Source organism: Mycetomoellerius zeteki, unplaced genomic scaffold (genome assembly GCF_001594055.1).
Source record: "Mycetomoellerius zeteki isolate Tzet28-1 unplaced genomic scaffold, Tzet1.0 scaffold232, whole genome shotgun sequence".
In the NCBI taxonomy this organism is placed as follows: domain Eukaryota; kingdom Metazoa; phylum Arthropoda; class Insecta; order Hymenoptera; family Formicidae; genus Mycetomoellerius; species Mycetomoellerius zeteki.
In genome coordinates, this window is record NW_017257208.1 from 12,325 (window position 1) to 36,753 (window position 24,429).

Sequence of the window (24,429 nt, forward strand, 5' to 3'; positions counted from 1 at the left end):
TGTGCGTGTGTGTACCTTCAGCCATCTCGATTACCACATATCCCACTCTTCGCTCGGACTCTGGACCGACCTATCGCTCATCTTCCTCCTTCCATGGCGAGAAACCTACGCGGGTGGGAGAGCAGGGTCTTATCCGCCTGCAGTTTCATAACTTATGAACGCCGGCGTGCACATGCAGCAATGTTGGGACAAGCGCCGACATCGTTCCTCTCATCGTCGGAAGCGGCAATTACACCCTACTTGGAACCAAAAGACTCGCCCGGCCGCTCTTTTTTCCCCGATCGCCGCTGCTCTGAGACTGGGAAGAAATCGAGGCAGAGCAAAGACATAGCCGGCGACAAATCGTTGATGAATATTTTTCGAAGTGCGTGGTGAGAAAGGTATCCTGAGTAATTCTCGGAATACTCACGAATCTATATGCATTTTTCGCAGACATAATAGGTACAGACTGCGTACCCGAGTCGAAATTTTGCGCTTACTTTGAACCTTAGTTTTAGGACGTATGTAGACTAGAGATTTATAATAGGTTTTAATCTAATGAATTGAACTCCCCTACGTTGAGCCTGTAAATGGTAGTTATCAGAAAATTTCCTATTTTTAGATTCAAAAGAAGTTTTCTAAATAGAAGCTGTAGATTAAGTAATATTAAAAGAAGTCTTACTTGATTGTTTAAGTATCAAAACAGGTTTATAAGGTTTAATTGAGGTTGAAAGAGATTGAAAGTAGGACTAAAATTACCAGAATATATTCTTTGACTTTAGTATCTGTGCTTCGTTACAAAGAATTGAATATTTTCAGCATTTTTATCAACTCTATCAACGCTTTCTTTAACTCGATACTGTAGAGAGCATGATAAACTAATTTTAAATACATGTTCTTAAAATTGTTAATGTTTTCTGATTAAATTTTTTCTAAACTCGTGATATTTCCTAAGTTCCTCTTGCTATAATACAATATTATTTCTTCTCTGCTACAATTTAAATCTCATTTATTACATCTTTAAATCACATAAATTAACTTTTACGGATTCAACTTTGATTCTTAAACTTATATTTTCAAAGCAGACTTACGTACATTCCTGATTATGATTCTGACAATTACCGTGAGAGAAATTAATCGCAAAGGATGCAGGATTTCTTCGAATGGAGAAGAACGGCAAAAGGAACGGAGAAGAATAAGGATCAATGAAAGTCTCAATAGCGGTCTTTGATGATTGAAAAAAATATCCAACAAGTTGGCGATGACGCTTCGGCATCAACCTTTTCCTTCTATACCGCGGTAGCGGCAGTCGATAGCCGAACAACGTCGGTCGGCGGCGCTTTTGGCACGATGTAGATTTGTTTGCATTTAAAAATCAAATTGACCGCACTCCCTTCACCTCGCTACCCTCGCTCTTTTCTCGGTAGGACGTAGTGCTGAAGGTTGGTATGCGTTAGCTCTACTGCGATGAAATACAGGAATACTCTCCGTTTCTCTCTGTTACTCTCTTTGCCAGACAATATTCTCTCTCTTTCTCTTCTTTCCTCTCTTTCCATGCTCTCAGTTGGGGACAATGCACGCCAGTTTTTGCGTCGTTTGCTTCCATGGAGATGGACGATGGATCTGCTGGCAGCTCCGCTGCTTCCCCCTCACGTTTTCCTCCATCCGCCCGCCCGCGATCCTCTTCTTCTCCTTTTTCTTCCTCTTTCCTCGTCCGCGCGACGTTGGTCCTTTCTTTCCCTCTTTCCGCGACGTCTTCCTCGCCCTACGTCTCGCGGCTTCTCTTTTTCCTACCTTGAGTCCGAGAGAGGACTCCTCGATTCGGGCTCAACCCCTCGCATACAATGAAACCGAAAATCTCCGCGGCACTCGGGGAATGCGGTGCATGATTACCTACATCGAAACGAAGAACCGACCGGCAAGAAGAAGCGCCGCGCTTTCTCTCTTTCTCTCTCGTTCTTCTTCGTCTCTTCTTCGCCTTCCGAAAACATCGCGATACTTCCACCTCGCGAAGCGGACAGTCGTAGCGTGAACTACACGATTAAATATCTATTGTTTTAAAAAGATCTCTGTTCCCAAAAAACTATTATAACACTATAAAATTCATTTTTATCATAACCAAATTTGTTATAAAAAACTGTATTTATAATATAATAGACATATAATAGACAGGTCGATAGAGTTCTTTTACAAGTTTGAATCATTTCGCAATGAACTTCGACGTTCTAAGTAGGATCTCTGCTCGAGATAGATGTATTAAAACCTAGTATGAAAGCCGTATGACCGGATTGGAATAGAACCAGATGAAATGAATCGTCAAAAACCTATCGTCATTCATGTCAACGGTACAGATGTTGGGTGCGGCGATCAAACACGCGACATCTCCGCCGTCTCGTGACTATAAACCGTTATGCTTGCAAGAGATCGATCGGATTGATGTGTAATAAGATCGTCTGAGATCATGAATCGATCTAAATAACGTACCGTATCTTAAAAAAAAATTCCATCACATGATTGTATTTTTTGCCTAACTTATTACTGTAAATTTTATTCATAAATATAGTATTAATGTATTAATATGTTCTTCGTTAGTTTTTATAAATTTAACTGTATTATTTATTTATATAGTACATAGTACTTTTGTGTTTAGATATTTTTAAATTGCTAGTATTTTATATTGTAGTATTTAATATGTAAATCAATTTGCTATAAGAAATATTACCTTGACTACATTCTTTTTAATGACACACTAGCAAATCGATGTAACTTCTCAGTACGCTGTAACGCTCGTAATGCTTATCGCTCAAGGAGACTGTGTAGTAGCGCAATTATGCACTCAGCAGACTCTTACTCTGCAGAAAAAGATGACGGATGCATCAGCTTACGCGAAACAATCCGCTTGCGCAGGCAGGACATATAAATTTCAAATTTCACCGCACCGCACCGCTGGGATTTTTGCCGGAATTTCGTTGACTTAATTTCATATCCAATTAGATTGTATCGGATTACATCCGTAAAAACCTTGTCCATCCGCCTTAAATTATTCCTTTATTCGAATATGCATTGTATCACAAAATAATTTGCATTTTATTTAAATTGAAAATATTATCTATATTAAATTTATATAGATAGATATTATATAGATATAACAAATATTAAACATATGATTATATTTCTGTAATGCAGTATATTTATTATAGGTCTTGCATTTTATGTGGAAGGAAGTTATCGTTTCAAAGCAGAGATAATTGACGCATATGCTTCTTCTAAAAATGTAATTTTATTGATATTACTTTCATAATCAGTGCATCATACATTTTATATACTTGCGAATATATGTTATTTAAATTATAATTATAATTCTTAAATGCATAAAAAATCGTAATATTTCTTTATACGTTATATCTTTATACGTTATACATCAAAACTTTCTTGGGAACAGTACAATTACGCTTTATCAGTGCTTAAATTATAGATTGCGTTGGCTGACGGATCTTAAAACATGAAAAATCTAAAGAATATCGCCGGTCATGCTATTCGCTTGTTTCTCTCCGTATTGTGAATTAAATGCACATTAACCCTAGAGTTATGTAGCGCGTGATTGCGATCAGGTAGAGTCGCGCTAATTAAGCCGTGCAAGACGCAGTCGTGCGTTAAAAAATTCGTATGTATATTTAAGCAAATAACAATCGTCTGCGCAACATTACTATCGATCTCTCACGCCTACGATTTCCTCGAGGAACATACCCACACATTATTTGTAAGACCCGCGGTACGATTGATTCAAGTCAGAAACGTGCATAAATTTTCCGGATAAAAAAATATGGTAAAAATATTATGAAACAATTTTTTAATTTAAATGGTCGGTAAATTAGCCCGAGAGATCGAGACTTTCGTCTCTTCGCGGGTTATCGATTAACCAGGCAAGGCGATGAAAGAGTTCGATGAAATAATGATGGTACCAGGTCGATAAATAGTACGCCTCTGCGCCCTTCTGTCAAGGGTGGAGGGAGGGGGCCCTCGGGGTCCGCGCTAATGCCAGCCGAGAGAAGACAGCTATCAAAAGCCCGTATTTAAATATTATCAATGAAATTACAGTGCTCACTGCTTGCACAGCCAGCTCGGTCATTACCGACTGGCAATTCGGCCTTTTTAATCGCCGTTGTCAATACTAATCGACATCGTCGTTATTTAATATGCTCCGTCCCATTTTTCTTTTATGGATCCTTTTATGCCAAACCACTCGTTGCTCTTGCTTCTTCCTGCAAGAGTCCTTGGGAACAGTCTAACTTGAGTGAAACAGATAGGTTGATCGATGCAATTACACGATTCTTCTTTACGTTCAATACCGTTATAAAATAATTAAGATTATTAAGATACTTAAATAAAACGATCTAACTAATGAATTTACATAAATAAGCATTTCTTCCATTGTATCAGCTGATAGGAAAAACGCTGGCTGTATTATATAAGAAATTACGTATTATACAGAAATATATATATAACGGGGATGATGATTCGACTGCCGTCGTTACGTATTTCCCGAGTTTCCAAATCCATCGTTCGCTGGATGCGCGCATAATAATTGTGAGCTTGCAATTAGTAACCGGTACGGCAAATAGTATCGGTGTTGCTATCTGCATTAAGTGCCATTACCATACCGGCGAACGGAGCAGCGATAGAAAGGAGTGGGAATAATTAAACCACTATGATCGCTATCTAAATAATTAGGACTTAGCGTGACTCTCTGCGTGCCGCTGTGTACAACGCTCGTACGCGAACAGTCAGATCGTAGATTTCGCGAAGCGCGGGCATAATTAGGCGAGAGATATGAACGCGAAATCCGCGTATTTAAATCTCGATGTTGTGAGGAAGCCTTGTGTCCGAATCGCGCTCAAGCAGAACGAACCTCGTCTGAAGACATACCGAACTCTTACGCGATACATATCGAGGATATGTCTTCAGTTATTACTTCCTTTAGAATAATTACTTTTTGAAAATTATATAGCGATTAAAAAAATTTTTGTTTTTAATCACAGAGTGATGTTCGACATATTATTTTGTATTTTGTAGTACATTAACGTTTAAAATACAGTTTCACAAAATTTATTGAATCATTTACTTACAGTTTAATAAAAAATAATGATTAATTACTTATTTTGAATATTAAAAACACTGATTAACACTTCTTTTAATTCTCAAAGTAAAGAATTAATTAGTATCTTTTAGTATTAAATTAGCCAGTATTAAACTGGATTTCTGTATGGAATTTTTGACATTTTTTTAATAGTATCTCATACAGTAGCGTGTGTATATCAACGAGTTTGAAAGTAAAGGAATACATTTGTATTATCTCACTTTATATTTTTTTTATGCTATTTTTTTCGAAAAGTCTCTATTGAAACTACGATTGAAATGATGAAGATGTCTTTTTGCTTGTTTTCTGCCGCGTCGAAATAGAGAAACGGGGTCAGAAGGCAGATACGTGTCGGCACTGTCAAAGAGTTTAGCTGCAAGACACGCGAATCAGAGATGCGATCTGATAAGAAGCGGAGAATCTCGGTGTACCGCGTACGAGCCCCTGCTGTGTCCACGCACCTTAAAGCACCATTCTCACGTGCGGCGACATAAGCAGGACCCACGTGCTCGAGATACTTTTGCGGCAGACTAAGAAACGCTATATTAGTATATCCTAAATAAATTACATGGTATCTACATAGAGAAAGTTATTGATTGTTTTTTTAATAATGTTTAAGCAGTTGCAAACAATTAAAATAAAATTGCTATTTATGGCTTATATTTATTCATCACTATTATTTCAGAATATGATGTCAGAAGAAAATACACAATAAAAATTCTTACAAAATATATTAATATGGAAACATGTTTTATTAAAATAAGTAACACAATCAAGAGACTTGTAAAATATACTAAAAACTATCCTTTTGTTTTGTAATTAATAAATAACCATTATCCGGAAATGAATTGTGCATAACGAAAAAAATAAGCTATGTTCACAATTATGACATAATACCAAATTAATATATAGATATAAATATGATTTAATTTCTTTTTAAAACAAGTTTTCGGTATCTCTTTTATTTTAATAATCAATTATAATTGTTGCTTTAATGAAAAATATTTTTATTCAAATATATTTACAAGAATTTTATTGTATTTTTTCGTTTCTGATGTCATAATCTGAGATAATAATGGTGAATGAACAACCTAAACTTTGACTGTTGCCAAAAAAAGTAGTTTTTTTTATTAAGAAAGTAGTAGAGATGAACTGATCGTAATATTGCATGATTTATTATGCTTGTCTGACAACGTAAGTTTTTACGAGATTAAGACAGAGGCAATTAATTTTTAGATATTGTCGATAAAATCCGTTTTCTTCATATAAGTTACGTAAACGATATCTAAGTGCAATGTAGACTACACCGTTACAACGAAACGTGAGTGTATGCCTTTGAAGTAAATAATTATTTCTAAAGGACTGTGTTACGTCTTCGAAAGTTGCATTAATTTCACTGCACCGTTCGATGATCTCGGCGGTCACGTTCGAGCAATATCGAATAAAGACTGTGATTATACACGATAGTTGATGACGAACCTAAGCCGACCTATCCCGCGCGAGTCGGCAGCTTCGAGCTCGAAACCAATCCGTATCGGTCCAGTCTGGGATTAATCGGTGTTTTGTTCTGCAGCGAAGTGCTTATTAAGGCCATGCCTTATTAAGCTTCATGGGCATGCAAACGGGATGGGATCCGTGATGGTAGATTTGATCACGAACGAAATGGCGACCGGTCATTGTATCAATTCGAAGAACGAGTTTTATTACAAGCAATCGCGACCGACAATAATTAAATTAATCTCGCGGACAGAATCTAGGCTTTAAGGTTGTACCGTGAAATTCACAATACAACTGTATCATGTATTCTTTCGACTTATTTTTATTCTCGATCGATTTTTACAAGCTTGATAGGATAAAAGACCATATTACTGGCATATTAAGCGTTTAGTCATATTTGATTTAGTATATTTATACAATTAATGATAATTTAAGTATTAAAAATATTTTTTTTAATTATTTCAGTTATGAACTTTACAAATAAAATAAAAGAGTTTAAATAAAATTAACTGTTTTTTTTTTATTTAATAAAATAAAGACCAAACTTAGTTGCACCTAATACTGGCAGCCTTAAAATTTTGTTGTTCGTAATACTAGCAACCAGATGAATGTATTACTGACAGTTTTTCATATTAAATTATTGTACCTGTAAACTTAGTCTCTTTGTGTTTTAGATAATAAGTAATTAAATAATTTTAACTTTTGAAATATTTTTAAATGCTTTTATTGAAATAATATACATATGTATATATATTAAAATATGTATATTAAAATAATATAATTCATATTAATAAATGGAACATAAAATTATAATCATTCGGAAACTACGTTTTTCATAAAATATATTTTTTAAATAATAACAGTAGTAAGTAATAACATAAATAGCCTACTTTTTATTTTTTTTTTTAATGATTTTAATTTTGAGAATAATATCCGATGTATCAGAATAATATCTAATATATTGGAATAATAGTGTTACAATAATAATATCTTCGAAAATATTCGATGATTCGAGCAATCTTGAGTTTTGGATACCTAAGGACACACGTCGATATTGACACATTGAGATCGTCTTTACGAGACGCCAATATTATGCTCACTTCGTGATTGATAACTATAATACTGTTGACAGTATTAGGAAAAATACAAAAAAGTGAATATATTACACTGACATTATGAATACATTATACAAATTAATAAATTTATTCAATATTTAATTTTTTTCTTTTTATTTCAACATTATTTCATCAGAAAAACGAGTTTTTGTTTGACTTATTGATCAAATTTTCCTACAATCGCTCATCTTTGCAACTACTTATTATCCACTTCACTAATAAAAATAGACATAATTCAGCAGAAAAATGCGTTTCTCGAACTTTAAGTTTTATTTGTAATTAAAGGATTGGTTTTCATTTTTAGTTAACTGTTATAATAATAATTAGATATATTACAAATTCTATTAAAAATTAATAAAACAATGTAAGATATACTTTTTCCACTTCAAAATGCATTTTAATTTTGATTGACAGTAATGCATACACTGTCAGTAATATGGTCTTTTACCCTATTTGTGTTGTTACTCAACATATTTAGTAAATTTTTAATACAATGAAAGAAGCAAAATTTACAAATTGTTCTTTAATGAATTTTTTGTTTATTATACAATATCATACGCTCAATAATACGCCAGTCTTAATGTATTCTTATATAATTATGATTATTATAGTTATGACTAAAAATAAAATCTAAGTTTTCAATTTCTTTTGGGTTGCCCTGCGTTTTTCAGCGCACATTTCTCCCTATACTGATGACACTTGTAAGGTTTCTCGCTGATGTGTGCGATGTGTGTGAATGTGATTTGCAAGCTGTGCCTTCACGTATCTTGCAGAAATTGTACTCGAATCGCTTTAATCCAGTATGCCAATATTTATGCATCTTCAAACTCCAAGGTCTCTTGTATTTCTTGCTGCAATATTTACAGGGCTTGATTCCTACAAATCAAAGTAGTAATATAGAAGAAAATTGGTAACTTTTGTCTGTTTTACAAAATTCAAAAAATATTAAGTCTAAAATATTTTAAATCTTATTGTATAATATAGCGCAAGAATTTGATTTAAAAATTGAACTTAATTCTAAATAGGGTCATATATTTAATCTCAAATATGGAATTTCTTATTCGGTTTCTTAACCTCTTTGGATCCAGTACATAGCAATATAGTACATTAAATTTGAAGACATTATTTATCCGTTGAAATTATTTACTTCTATTGACATCATCTAAGATCGGATATACATAATAATGTATAACCTATTGGAAAAATAGTCAAAATTAACAAAAAATTTATTCAGTATTTATTTATTAAAGTAAATATAGAATTAAAAAAATTTTAAAATAAGGTCTGAAGGAGTTAATTGTTTCTTTTTAACGTTTTGCAAGTTAGAATCGACATAATAGAAAGAATATATTCTTATATAACATTCTTGCATCATCTGTATTACATAGTATAATATAGAAGTATAAAATATACAGAATATATTCTTTGATACTACGTATATATGAACATATATGTATATAAATTATTCATTAACTAATAATTATCAACTTGTCTGTATTCAAAGTAAAATAAATCACTAAAGTACGATATATAACCGTAATATAATCTTCAAAGCTGCAAAAGAACTTTTTAAATAGCGAGTTGATTCGCGGCGAAGAGAGGAGTTCGCTTCCATACGTTCACCCCGGTTAGACAGAGGTTAATTAAAAGTCCGGAATACATTTCCGCCGCGGAACGCCCAGGTCGCACGAGAAACGCATAGCGTATGCGTACGTTAAGTACATTGAAAAATAACGTTTATGCATGATCATTTGTACATGTTGCGAAGCTTCCGATTATTTTGAAAAATTCTTTTGCCCGTGGCGATCGTTTCGCAGAATAAACGCTTCATTGAATTTATATGAGAAGGTAATGGTCCTACGGCCTCAGTACGCGATAAAGGAAAAGAGGAAAGATAACAGAGACATAAACAACGTGACCTCTTGCAGCAGAGAGTAGTCTAATCAGAGGGCAAATACCTTCCTCTGCCAGGCGCAAAGAAGTTGTGAGAATATTCACAAGCTTACTTATTATGTCGTGACAGTATATGTTCTTTCAGTGGCCTTTCGGCTGGAAACGTCGCTTACAGATGTCGCACTCGAATCTTCTCACTCTCGTATGCGTCAGCTTGTACGTTTTCAGCACTGACTTTCTCTTGAATTTCGCCGAGTAAAAATCGCAGGGCAAGTCTGTGGTATGGACAAGTACATGAGTCCGGAAACTACTGGGCTTCGCGAGAGGGTACTCACCTACAAAAGTGATTTCCGATTTCTTGTATTCATAGTTATTTCAACGTGATTGCAAACTGATTTTATTTTTTTTCCGACAGAAAGTTCGAGACGCGCGACCGAGCGTACGACGATGTTTTTTTGTTCGATTTCAGATGATTTCTTGATTTCAATGAGGAATGCTTGACTGCCTCATTTACTGAATTCCTCGTTGATTTCGTAAGTGAGTAGCCCCTCGGGACTTCGGAAAGCTTTTACCGCAGGTCGGGCATTCGTATGACTTCGTGTTAATGTGTATTATATATATGAACGCGCAGCAATTGATAGCATCTCTTTTTTTTTGCAAGTCATTTAACCGTTCTTCTTCTGCTAAAACATATTTCAGTTTCATGTTTCTTCAATGCATTTTTCGTCTGTAATAAAACATGATATGTAATTACTATTTGTTTGGATAAGTAAACAATTTTTTAAGTAACATGCGAAAACTATGAAATGTTTAAAAAATGTCCAAAAAGCAACTTGATCTTTCAGAAAATAGAAATTTATTTTAAATTCATTTAAAATAAATTCTTTAGACTTTTACGTGTAACTTAATTGATTTTTTAATAATATTATTTAATCAATTAGAGATAGATTGAATATAATTTTGCATGCAACAGAGCATTCTTCACTAAGCGTTCATTAATCTGAATACAAAGCGCGCCAGTTTGTGTAACAAAGAGTTCGAAGAGATCTGATATTAAGGTTATCTACGAATAGTTATTAGCATTAACTACCTGAAATTCGAGCTCTCATTGTCTGCACGCGAGAGGCTTCGGAATAAAATGCGTATGCAGATGATTCTTTAAGGTTGATGATCTTGATAAGAATGACAATTGTATTATTAGTATCAAGTTCTATATAGCGATGAAGGCTGTTTTAAGTCAGTAAAGGTCTAGATAATAATATTGAAGAGTACGTTTTGAATCATATAATATCTATAATAGTTTTGAATCGTAATAATATCTATAATAGTATTTCGAATACACTTATATAAAAAAGTACATCAAACATATATAATATATTATATATGTGTACATCTTTTTTCAAAAACTAGTAATTTGGATCGAAATTAATTCTAATTTATTTAAAATTAATAATGTACGAAATATACCATTATTTAGCAATTATTTTCCCATATTAATAATGCAAAGCTAAAATAAGATTTTCATTCATTTGGATATCGTTCATATTTGGAGAATTGATTCAAATAAAATCCGCATTGGAAAGATTTTCCATGGCTTTATCGAATCTTGTGAGTCTTGAACACGATCTCATTCGGAAATTTGATCCTGCAGACGTTGCACATTAAAAGGTTTATTCTTGTTAGTGCGGCGTATTCCTTTAAATCGATGTACTTGTCCATTTGTCGCTGAGAAAGTGAAACGCTTGCATTTTTTTGACAGCTTGATTCTGGGATCTGTTCAGAATTTTCATGAAACAGTATACTTCTTCCGACGGTTTGTTCTCGACATCTGTTCGATATCTAGCTCGTTGTTGGACGAAAAATTTTCGCTCTCATCCAGAATATTGAATTTCACTTTAAACTTCAAAACAGAAAACAATAATATTACACACAAAAGAATTTATACGCAAAATTGTAATATAAGGATTTTCTTTACGCTGTTCTTTAATATTTCACTTTTCACATTTCATATTAATACATAAAATAAAGTACCTATTTATACTTTTGCGAGCTATATTTTTATATTTACTTATGCGAATTTAAATACGATTATGCGAAAAATAATACAAGGGGTGGATATAAAAAGTTTTGCTAATAAATACCTAGACAACACTATTGAGAAAAATTGTTTGCGTGATTTTGTTTCTCCATAATTTATAATGTTACCGGAGGAATTTCATTTCTTTTCTCGGTCAATTTGTAACATCTGTGAAAACAATAAATTCAAATATACATTTATAATTTTTGTGGATACTTTAATTTTTTATTTAGTATCCTTACTTTTATTCTAAAATAATGTTATTGAACCTCCAGCCTTGATAATTGCCTCTGCGAATGTATAAATACGCCAAAATGTTTGCAAGATTGCTTCGGAAATATCGGCATGCGGAATGGAAATATATACCGTGCGGCGAATTTATCACTTTATCCTAATTAGCCGGTTTCGGTACTAATTTATTCGCATTATTAATCTAATTACGCGCAGAGGTCGAATTATGAAATCAGTACATCATTAAGATATCTAGTCCTTTTCAAATATAATGTTAAGACCTTACGCGGATTAATTACAAATCTTGTTAGAGGATCTGGTATGATATTTTATTACTTAATGAATAATGAGTGTAATTGCAACGAAGCGTAATTTATATTGCAGTCAAAGTAAATATGTATAAGCAGAAAGGAAGTAATCATGAGGATATATCGTTGCTTTTGACTTAACGAATGGTCGGAGAGATGATCGGAGGTTTATATTCGTATATTACGTACTATCGAATATCGTAAGATTATTGACAATTTTGAAAACTATATGAAGTTATTTTAATATCTATAATAGAATGAGACACCCCCCACAGACCTCTAATTAAGATAGAAGATATAGCGGGAAGATAAAACATATAAAATATTTGTAATGATATAAGATTTGTAGCGTATATTTGTAGAATATTTTGTCTGTAGAATATATTATTTCTGTAGAATATTTTTAATTGCATCCGTACCGAGAAATATACGAAGTCAAACAGCATCGACTGTTCTGTTTTTTATTCAGCGTAATTAGCGGCTATTGCCGACTGCTGTCCGTTTGCATAAAATAGTGCAATTGAATGAAATTAGAGGAAACGAGTTGTGCATATTCCGTTTACTTGGAAAACCAGAGGAGGAAGTATCGCGCTCCGAATAATTCTTGTGCAAGCATAGGAAGTAGCTTATTTATGATCCCTCCGCCCACACTGTTCATATGCGCGTTTTTATCTGCCACAACTAAAAACAATTAGATTTTTTAATGAAGCTCCGATTATAGAATATTTTTATATGTAAATGGAGTGTGCAATCTTGATCGTTTCAAATTAGGTAATCACGATCATATATGCACATGTAAACATTATGATTAAGGGCTACTGTAAATTAATCTGTAATCGATCCTAATTATAGTATATTTTAATAGGAGAGATTATTTTAAAAAATGTCATTTTACGTTTTAATTTGATAAAAGGTAAAGAACATAAGATTAACATAGAATATAGAATTGTCAGGGATATCTCAACATTAAAACCACCAACCTGCTATTTTTTATCTTAATATGAAATCTAAAGTCTCAAGATTTTTTACATTTTTTTTTTAGATTTGACAAGAGAGAGAAAAAAAGGGAGACATATACTTTTTTCTTTTTATTAATTTAGGAGGGACTGTAATATTCATAAAAAACTTCAACTTTGTCAGCTTAGTAATTTCAAAAGAGATAAGAAATTTAACTTTTTTTAAAATAAAGCTTAATTTGGTGGTTTTAATGTTAAATAAAAATATTATTTTATATTTGTATCAAGAATATGATGGACCCTAAATAGAAGCTAGCTACATAAGCGATCTATACAGATAGAGTATCAAGGACAAAAATAGATTCGTGCAGGCTGTTCACTTTCGTCCTCTGTTATTTTCCCTCTCGATCTCGCCATCGTTCTCGTTGTCGCGGTCGCGAGCAAGAAATTCAGTGGAAAATCCTCTCGAGCGGTCAGACGTGATCTCGCACGCGCTATGGACGCCTGGAAGTTCAACATTATTAAACTCGGGCGTGTGAAATGCATTCAACATTGCGAGATGGGCAATCAGGAACTGCCCCTACAAATTTGATGCATTACGATATGATATCATGGACTCACAACGATTTTACGATAACGATAACGATATCTTGAAATTATTTCCACTAAGCTAAATTACAAGAAAAATGGAAGAAATATCGTTTCCTTCAATGTTGAATTAATCGAGAGAATGTTTAACATTAATTGTACACGCATTATGTATGTGTGTGTATAAAAAATGGTCAGTGGATATAAGCAGTGAGTAAAATGCAGCTGTTGAATTTACGACAGTTCGTTCTATCACATTTCTTGTGGAATATGTCGTTTTCTTCGTCGATATAAACGGTCCTCGTCGTATCTTACGAACAATCCGTTCCGCCGTGGACATTTCTCCCCTGCGCGCGCATTACGAATCGTTACATTATTAAAGCGACCTGCTTTTCCGCGGCTTTCCCACGGCGGTTTCCTGCGGTTAACTCTTCGACTCTGGCTTTGCATCTCCACCAGAGTCTCCACGTGCTTTGCCTGACGACGACATCGCGCACGCGTCGCAAAAAGCGCCGATATTCCTCCCGAGGACGGTCCCCGTCGATCGTGCAAATAAATCCGCGACGGCACATGATGTGCGCTCGTTCGCGAGCTGATGCATTATTTCATGGAACGGCGGTAAGACCTGTGCGACTGAACTCGCCGCGACGTTGAAACGAAGAGAACGAAAGAGACGGACGGGGCGCATGAGCGGTGGGGCGCGTGTGGGAAACTCGTCGGATGCATTATGTATTTATCGCTTTACTTACTTAGTTGGGAATTACTTTGCCATCGTAATGACTTTCAGCGTATAGCTATCTTAGGAATGCCATACTCCTGATTTATCGCCTGGACCCGTTTTTCTCGAATCATTTTGTCGCTAACGTGCTACCTGCTTCGGCAAGCATCCGCGACCATCATCGACAACGATCTTGACTCGCGTCGCGGGTCCAATGACCTTCCTGAATCTTGAATTGCAGTAATAATCGGAGTGTAAGTTGACGGGAAATGTTTCTTCACAGCAGAAATGTGTTGCCGACATAAAAAAAAGATTGCTTCAATTCTTAAAATCTTATACTTGAACTTGGTTATTCCCTATTAATAGAATGTTGCCTTAAATGTTAATTTAAAAACGAGAATTCGCAGCTGTGTGTGTATATAGAAATTATTTTAAAAACGTTGACGCATATCTGATTAAACGAAATTAAAATAATATGAATTTCTGGTTGTCATAATTAAATAATCTTGTATTTCAACCAAAAGCTTTGTTATTTTCATCAGAATTTATGCAACCATAGGTATGTGTCTAGTTACCGTAATCAGAATATATACAATCAATTGAGTCTGGTTATTATATAAAAATATTTCAAGTTAATTCAACCAATTTGTTTCAGTGTAGAATAGATAAATTATTTGGTTACAAATTTTATATAATATATATATAGAGTTTTATATAATATATATATATAGAGTTATACAATATATCATTCACATATTCATTATTTGCCGGAGTTCAATCACTTATTCACAATAGATACGCTTGTGTATAAGAGCGCGCATCGAGTTACCGTGCGGATAATATCGGGAAATTGAATACGCGGCACGTATCTAGCATTAATGAACTAATTATGGCGAGGATATCCAGGCGGTGTCTGAGAGCGATGTCTTTAGCGAGACGCCGATATCGTCGACGCCAAAGAAATCGTATTTATTTTTTCATGCAATCATTTCGCTAATTGCCTCTCGCGCTATGCCCGCGTGCACGAGAAGACGCAATAAATATTCGTGATTAATTAAGAATCCGAGATATGCGGGCGTTTCATAAAAGAGAGAGAGAGAAGAAAAAAGAGATTGCCCTTATGCGTCCTTCTAATTGGACGCATCGAATAATCTTTCTTGATGTTTGAAGGATTTTCTTACTGTAATATCGCCTAACTGAAAAAGTATAACACGTGACATGTAATTTTTGTAATATTATCTTTGTTTAAAAACAATTATAATCTGTTTATTTGATTCCTCAATTTTTCTGTTTTTACGAACTGCAGTCTAAAAATGACGTAAATATGCGTACGCGATAAATACAATAAAAGAAAAATGAAAAATTATGTAGGATTAATTCGATATATTCATATACTGAAATAAATTTCTACTGTAGGCAAAATATTCTTTACTTAATAAGATGACTATCAACAATTATGTGAGAGTGAATATTGTTTAAGTTGAAAATGACACTTAATTAACTTTGTACTTCAAAGTTCGTATTTCAATATACACTTTAGTACGCTTTAATACAAGCGAAAATAAAACCTGATGATAGTTATTGACGTACACGGAGAAAATTTTATTTTAAAATTTACCCTGAAAATATGGTAGAGTTGTGGTACAATACAATATTTTAAAGATTTTTACCATGCACTTCAGTAAAATTAATCAAACTTATTTTATACTTTATTGTAGTTTTATTAATGAATGAGAGAGATTTACATTAAAATTCTTGAAAATACATTGTTGTCCCACGCCTATCATATTTTCAGGGTAAACTCTTAGAAAAAATTCTCTCCGTGTATTAGCTAAATATTATAAAAAATGTAAACGTTAGATAATTTGCTTTGTTGATTCTAATTGTCTTATCTAATGTTATTTTTTACATTTTTATAGTGCGACTGATAATATTTAAAAAAATGTTGGAAAGAAGGAAATGCTATCGTTTTTCTTATCCCATTATTGAAATTAAATAAACAACATGAGCAACACTTCAAAATGGAATAAATTCTTACACGTCTACATTATTACAAATACATGTAGATATCTACTACGAGTTTATTGAATGACGAATCACTATCGGTATTATTGATAAATCCAGATAATTCCATCAATAATCTATATGAATTCCTTCTTAATCCATAATACACATTACTGCAATATATCATATTCGTTATCAATTATAGACGTATCTTGATTCATCTTGAAAACAAATTATAAATTTTTTATGCTAAGAAATAGAAAAATACGCGAGCGTGCATTTTTAATTCAAAATCATAGATTATATATAAAACTAGAATTTCTATGAATAATAGAATACTTATGTATTAAATTAAAACATCACACTCTCTAAATTTCTTGGAGTGAAATCTCAAAAGAGTTAAAATACTGTCACTATTAAAAAATACTTGAATAAGAGAAGCATATTTTCACTCTTTTTTGGAGTGAAATTCATTTCAAAGGAAAGAAATCTCATTTCTTTTTTGAAGTGAATCTCATTCCAAAAGTGAAATCTCACTCCAAAAAAAAAAGGAATGAAAATCTGCTACTCTTATTCAAGAGTCCAAACTTTACATTTTTTTTTTATAATAGGCGGTATTTTAACTCTTTTGGAGTGAGATTTCATTTCAAGAAATTTAGAGAGTAAATTAATGCAAACATACAATTTTTATTTTATTCTTAATAAAAATTAATTTTTCTTTATTCTTTCTCTCTCTCTCTCTCTCTCCCTTTAAAATGTATCTGATAAATCTGCAAAGAGAATTACAAACGTTCGTCGTGCCATCAAACTGCACAGATCGTTTTTTACAATGAAAAGTGCAACATATCTTCTGGGAAAGATGGTTTTCTCAGATACGCAGATACGAAGAAAAAGACGGCCGGCCAGAAGATCCAGACGCGGGATTTCCCTGATGGCATCGATAAATCAGCTCTCGCGCGATTCGTCGCTTAACGACACAATGAGAGCCGAGAAAACTGTTCCGCGCCATGACAGGATATGTCATTACTGCATTACTTATAAAGCCTCTTTGCGGCCACGTACGCCGCATACAAATGAAATCGCGATCCGCACGGCAGCTATTACAAAACCTATGGAAAAAGCGACCTACCCGGCACGCCACGTATGCAAGGATACGACCACGAGAGTCCGGCTCTTAATCGAGCATTAAATATGCACGTTGAATATTAATTGATCAATCCGTGGAAAATGCGTTTCTTTCGCGCCTGGAATTCGCATGCGTTTTCATCATCGAGAACATTGCGGATGTTGTCGAAGAAGACAGATCATATCGATCATAATCACATGGTTTTAATTGAAATTACTGTATTCTCATAAACTATTCAGTCAGACAAATCATGATTCAGCTATGCAGTTGTCGAAGAAATTTAAAACCTGAACTTATCCAAGTCAGCAGACATTTTTTATTATAGTCTAATAAGAACCTTAATGAAATTTCGAAGTTTTAATTTCGAAATGAAAACGTTTTCATCTCGCCAAGTTGCTTACTCAGACATATATGCTTTGTATAAAAATTGCATTCAAGACTTAGCGAAGACTCATCCTTCCGCGTATTCTTTCGAAGCGACGTCTCGGGATGTGTCAAGAAATCCCGACGAAATGGCGATGTCGCCGTCGCCCTGGTCGACACCTATCCCATAAATAATCTCGACATCGAAATTCATTTGACGGATCCATCGATCGGCGATGAGTTTTTCCCCCACCTGTTTCTCTGTTCTTCCTGTACAACGCATTCAGTGCGTCGACGATTGGTAGTGTGTCGATGTTGTACGTGGCGAGTATAGCTGTCGTCGCAGTAGCATTCCGTCGGACAGGTTATAGACGCCCTTCGACGCCCGACAAACACGCTATTTCTTCAAGCGAGCAGAAGATCGGGCCGCCGATCCCATCCGTAATGCTCGCATGTCCGCGAACTCGACTAGCGGGCATCCAACCGGCGTTGAAGCCTCCGCCAAGAAAAGGAAACGAGTCGGCATCCCGGGGAGGTTGTAGACGAGTTAAACGGGCCATCATATCATTGTTTCCGCCGCCAAACACGTATAACATCCGAACCTACCGAAATCCTTCGACCACCTACTCTCCCCAACTCAAGGACAAAACCTCGAGAAACAAAACCGTCCAGAAAAATATGAGTTTCTTCGTCTACCAGCGAGTACCCACTTAGAATCTGTGTAGAAACACAGGAAGTATTTCACCGAGAAATCGATAATCTAGCTTATGTCGTGTTAAGACAGCGATAAATTTTTAAGTATAAGCGTCTGATAATGAAAGCGTTGCGACAAATTGATTTACGTAAAAATGGTCAACATGGATTTACTTCCAATTATAGAAAAAAAAGATATCTATAACTAAAGATTGAAGAAATGCAGCATACAAATCAAGAAAACAAGAGAATACTTTTTCAGAATACTCTGGAATAAAACATAACTTATTTTAAGTCAAAAGATGTATCAGATGATACATTCATATTTATAGTTACAATATTAGCGCAATGTATACATAATTGTTGTCATCATTATTCCAAAAGTTTTTTCCAAAATTTTTTTTCCTTTCTCTTTCTTAAAAGAAAATCTATCTCTCTTGTTCTTATAAATAATAATAATTAAATAAATAAAGAAATGATTCTATTATTGTTGTTTATGATAAGTATGTTTATCAAAGCAATTTTATACCTACAGTAAAAAGCATTGTAGGAAATTTCTTTATCTTTGTAAAAATTTTATTATCTAACATAAATGCAATCTAATCATTCTAAGTAAGAAATATTGTTGAAACGTATTCATTACTTTGTTCTTGCAATTAATTAAATCAAAGTTATCATTACGGATAAGATAACTGTAAAACAGTATTAAGGTTGCGTCACTAACATTATAGTTTACTGAATAATTTTTAGTGCAAGAAAAGGAAACAACATAATTTTGAGGAACTGAATTCGAATCTGCCGCCAGAAAAATTCCATCAGGAAGAATTTTTAAGACATAGCATTATCAGTTTTAAAATATAGCGTATCATTTTCAAGACATAGCATGTCATTTTTTAAGATATAGCAAATTCCTTCCAAATAATTTGGGTGTATCAAGTAAGAACAAAATGAAGTCTCCACCAAGATTTGATGATAATTGAAATTGAAAAACATTATCAGAAGTATTGAAACGAAAATATGTTAAGTGATTACGCTGGTGATCGATTGTGAATTTTGAAATCAGATGAAAATTACAAAAATGAACAAATTCACTAGAATGTTTATAATTATCATTAGTCAACATCTAGTAAATTTGTTTACTTTTGTAATTTTCATTTTGTTTCAAGATGCACAATCAATCCCTCAAATTTTAATGAAACCGATCCAAAATCATATAAAAAACAAGAATTAAGTGCTTAACATTCTTTTCTAATTTTAATTAAACCTCTCTCTCTCTCTCTCTCTCTATATATATATATATATATTGGAAAAATATATTTTCTTATATTTCAAAAATTTGACCTGAGCACGTATTATGGAATTATTCGGAATGGATTCCGATCGGAATTATTCCATTTTTCTTAGAAAATACAACAGATATCTACGGAATAATTCCAATCGGAATCTATTCCGAATAATTCCATAATACGTACCTCGATGGAAATATTTCAATGGCAGATCGATCTCAGCATCGGATATTCGCCTACAAATGGTATACTCTTGCACAAAACCTTGAAAACTGATGTAATTATTATCATGATAAGTACATGACGATGTAAAACGAGCGTCACGTATATCAAAGAATATTTAAATCCTCGCGATACTTTTATAGAACGACTGAATCTCTTTATTCTAGGTTTCTTTTATGTTCCAAAGTATTCATGTCTATTTTGCAACTACGATAGTCTTTTACTTTACACTTATGTTACAATTAGAGAAGTAGGACTCGTACTTTTTACATTCTATCAGAAAAGAAAAATTACATAGCTATAATTTTATGATGCGTTCATTAATTTAAATGCAGAAATCGACATCAAATACATATGCACAAAAAATGGGGCGAGGCACTCTCTCAACTCGCTCTGGCATGCACCATCTTACATATTTATAACAGTTTTAATGAGCGCCGTTGCTAAATGCATACGAGGGAATCCGCGACCGAGCAAATTAATCGACAACATGAAACTAATCTACGTTCTAGCCACGAAGATTAAAAATCATGTCACAACGTATTATTGGTGTCTCCATCAGGACATTTCCTCATTATAGAACGTTTCGTTAGAAATTTGTTATTTATTTTAAATACTAATAATATTTATAATCCATTAAGCATTTTAGGAAGCCCTTATTAAATATTTTATAAAGAGAAAGCTTGTTTAATAATTAATATTAGAACGAAAGGAATGCTTATATTTTTGAAATCTAGTTTTCCTTATTTAGTCATTTGAAATTGCTTCATATTCATTGATTCGGTAATTACCAGCCTACAAATTGCGCCATAAGAGATATCAGATTTCTACAAATAAAAATTGCAGACTTTCCGCTTTTCCGTGCCGATTACTTTCACGCGTGGGTAATCTTTACTCCCCGCGGTAATGCAAATCTTAAACATACTCCTTTCGCGTTTGTTCCTCTTCCACGCTTTCTATTACTTTCTATCGCTTCGAAGATCTTTCGCGCACCGCCGCCACCGCAGCTGGACAGATATACCGGCGTTAAATAATTTCCGCACGGGGACGGAAAGTACTTTAAGCCGGCGCTATCTGCGGGTTGCGCCAACAAAAGGACGACAGAAATCGTTCGACAAGAAACCGATGAAGGGTTTATCTTAATCCACGGTTCACCGAGCAGACGAGCTCCTCGCCAATACCCCTGGGCCACCCCTTTCATCGTTTATGCCCACCCTCTCGCACGTAACCGATCACACTTCGCTTGTTTTACTAGATATTTTTTGTTATCTGGACTACTTATAATCGTGACCGCGTTTGTAACGAGTCGAATAGTACATACAATCGCCGTTCTACCGGAAGCAATGTTTTTATTTGAATCGATCGTTTCTTCCTTTTATGTTACCTACTTTCTGACGAGTTGTAATACATTCTTAGAGACCTTATATTAGAGTTTGGCTGCTCTACGAGTGATTTTGTCAACATCCTGCGAAGAGAAAGATATAATTTCTCCCTTATATCTCACTCTAACTTGTCCTATCTCACTCTATAATTTTAATTAAAATTATAAAGTGAATAAATTAGAATAAAATAATGTATATATAGAGACAAATTACATATACCTTTTTCTCTCTTAGGATTTTAACAAAATTGTTCATGGCCAGACTCTGATATAGAGTCTCTAGGAATATATAACAACTCATCCGAAAGTAGGTAAAAGAAAGAAACAATAAACTCTCTATACATTTCTATTGTATTCAAGTTATATTTATCACGCTTCAGTATTTCTCAAACTTGAGCATATTATTCTTCACTATTATTTAACGGAAGATATCGAGAATCATTTTAAGCGATTAAAGAACCATTGTATAGATAACGTCAATAACGGTGCTTCCGAGAGCTCGCAGAAAAAAAGAAACCTTCTTAAATGTTCTGTATCAGACCACTTCCGGAGACCTCCGATTCTGCATTCTGGATAAAAACACTTAACGAAGTTATTGGATGTCTTCGGACCGGCCACAGGGTACCGTTAACAAAAACGTGGAACGTCGGCGAGCGACGAAGAAACGAACGATGGCGGCTTGAAGTAGAACGAACCGGCCGGTTGGTCGATAGTCTGACGCGATCGGTTGACGTTTTCCCGGAACGTTACCATTTCACACTCGCGGGTGGTAGAGGCGTTGCGACAAAAATCCAAGAGAGGGAAAGTCTGACGAATCGATTCGAAAGGATGTCATCATAGTCGAGACTATGGATGGGCGCAAACACCTGTAACACCGTGTTCACGGCGTCACGTGCCCGGGTGTTGCCGTGACGAAAGTCCCGATGATCGTGCAAAAACCCGGCACGGAATAAAAAGCTGAACGGGCTCGCGCTGTTCGGAAGCCTGGGAGTTCCCCACCGGTGAGCGCGCTATGAGAAACGTTAAAGCGAGAATTTGTCATTAGATCGTGAGATTTGCGGTTAGATGATGCGAAATCCGATATAGTTCTTGCTTCGGTGATTCTTAGTCAATCATTTATCGCTTTTCTCGTCGTTGTAGCGTAAATCGATTAATTACAGGTCGCTCGTTATTTTATCGCGTAACAATATTGTGTTATGTCAAGAAATTGAATTACCGGTAATATTTTAATTCTTAGCTCACGCAGAAGCGAATCAACGATCTCATCTAAAAGTGAATTGAACTTCATCTCATGTAAGTGAATCGAAAGGTGTCCCATCGGTTTGTTGCGCGATCAAAGAACTTTCAGTATACCTTGATGTATGTGTTAAATACATCCAGATCGGACAAGCGTGCGCGTACTCAGTTCTCTTGATCATCAGATACATAGTCAGCATGACTCCACGATCCGCACCCTCGACCACCGACGGTGTCCCGCTGACTATTTATCTTGTTACATCGAAGTGATCCGATTCTAACAGGAGATCAATGACGGCCGCCGACCACCGCGGCTTCTTGTTGCGTGCGATTCTTTGCGGAAATGTAACGATGACACAAGAAGCTTTATGGTATGAATTGAAAAGCAGTCGTATGTCCTCGTATTTCCTACAATGAGAAAAAATACGTTATTTAATTATACCATCTCAGTATCACGATACAAATACAGGGTGACAAAATAGTTTAATCGCAAAGTTTTGTGTTTATCAAATCATTAATAATACTAATAATTAAAATACTAATGAATTAGTATACTAATGATTTTACAAAGAAATAAATTCTAGAATGTTAGTTACATCTTATTAAATATCAAAAATAATAATTAATATTCAAAAAATGACTATCTTATAAGTTTGATGTAAGTTATTTTAAATTATTTTAACGAAAATTAATTTAATGAAAATGATTTTAACGTTATTTTGACATCAAAATGGCTACAATAACATCAGTTTACCACCTGAGTAATGATTTGATAAATACAAAACTTTGTAGCCAACCCTTTTTATTACTCTGTATTAAAAAAGATTAAATTACTGTACAATATGACTTGGCTTTTTAATCAGATATATTTTGATTTCGTTCGAATGCATGCTATCATAAAGAAATGATTGAATTGGATTTAATTGATCGCAGAATATTTAAAATTATACAAAAATACATCTCATTCAATCGACAAGCAGATATAATGTGACTAATCGAATAATATATCAATGGTAATAAATCAATAATGCAGGAACAAATTGCATATTGCACGGAAAAAAAATGTTTCTGGTTTACAGCTAATTCTAATTAACTGAAATTGCATTAGCTAGTATAGCTATAAATTTGCTAATACATACAAAGGATTTGCTGCTGTATAGCTAATAAAGGACGTGATAGCAAAATATGCAAGTCTGTTACAGATCGATTTATTTAGCAATATGAAGTTAGTTGTCACAGTTATCGGATATGTCCGTGTAAAAGAAAATTGTTTCTACCACAGTTAAAAATGGTTAACTGAAATAGTTTGCTGAAAGTGTACTTGCTACCAAATTGTCTGTTACGCAGAAAACGTTTGCTGCAATGATCAATACATCGACATAATAGCAAAATGCTTATCTGTTACAATGATAATAGTATTTACTATAATAGTATATATATAATATTTAAGCCTCACAGCTAATGGAAATTAGACCTCGCAGATACGACGTTAGGTGACCCCCATTAACCTGGACCCCCCATCATCGAAAATCAAATTCGTGATAGGTCAAAAATTTAGTGCTCTTTTGTTGCTAATTAGTTGCTCTAGAGCGAATTTTGTTGCTCCAACCGTTTAGCAG

The 24,429-nt window shown here is 34.2% G+C and overlaps 2 protein-coding genes across 2 annotated transcripts in view; both read right to left on the minus strand.

The window, feature by feature from the left end:
* Window positions 1-8,366: 8,366 nt before the first annotated feature.
* Window positions 8,367-11,509, minus strand: LOC108723349 (zinc finger protein 836). Its single transcript, XM_073512029.1, is given in 8 exon segments — window positions 8,367-8,450; window positions 8,452-8,488; window positions 8,490-8,604; window positions 9,771-9,936; window positions 10,168-10,239; window positions 10,241-10,267; window positions 10,712-10,798; window positions 11,173-11,509. Coding segments are annotated over 8 exon segments (756 nt in total). The 5' UTR covers window positions 11,341-11,509.
* LOC108723414 (uncharacterized) overlaps window positions 8,386-24,429 on the minus strand; it is a 24,867-nt gene continuing 8,823 nt past the window's right edge. The window contains exons 6-7 of the mRNA XM_018449172.1: window positions 22,928-23,218; window positions 8,386-8,604 (exon numbers count right to left, since the gene is read on the minus strand). The gene's annotated coding sequence lies outside the window, so the exon portion shown is untranslated. The remainder of the gene's footprint in view (window positions 8,605-22,927; window positions 23,219-24,429) is intronic.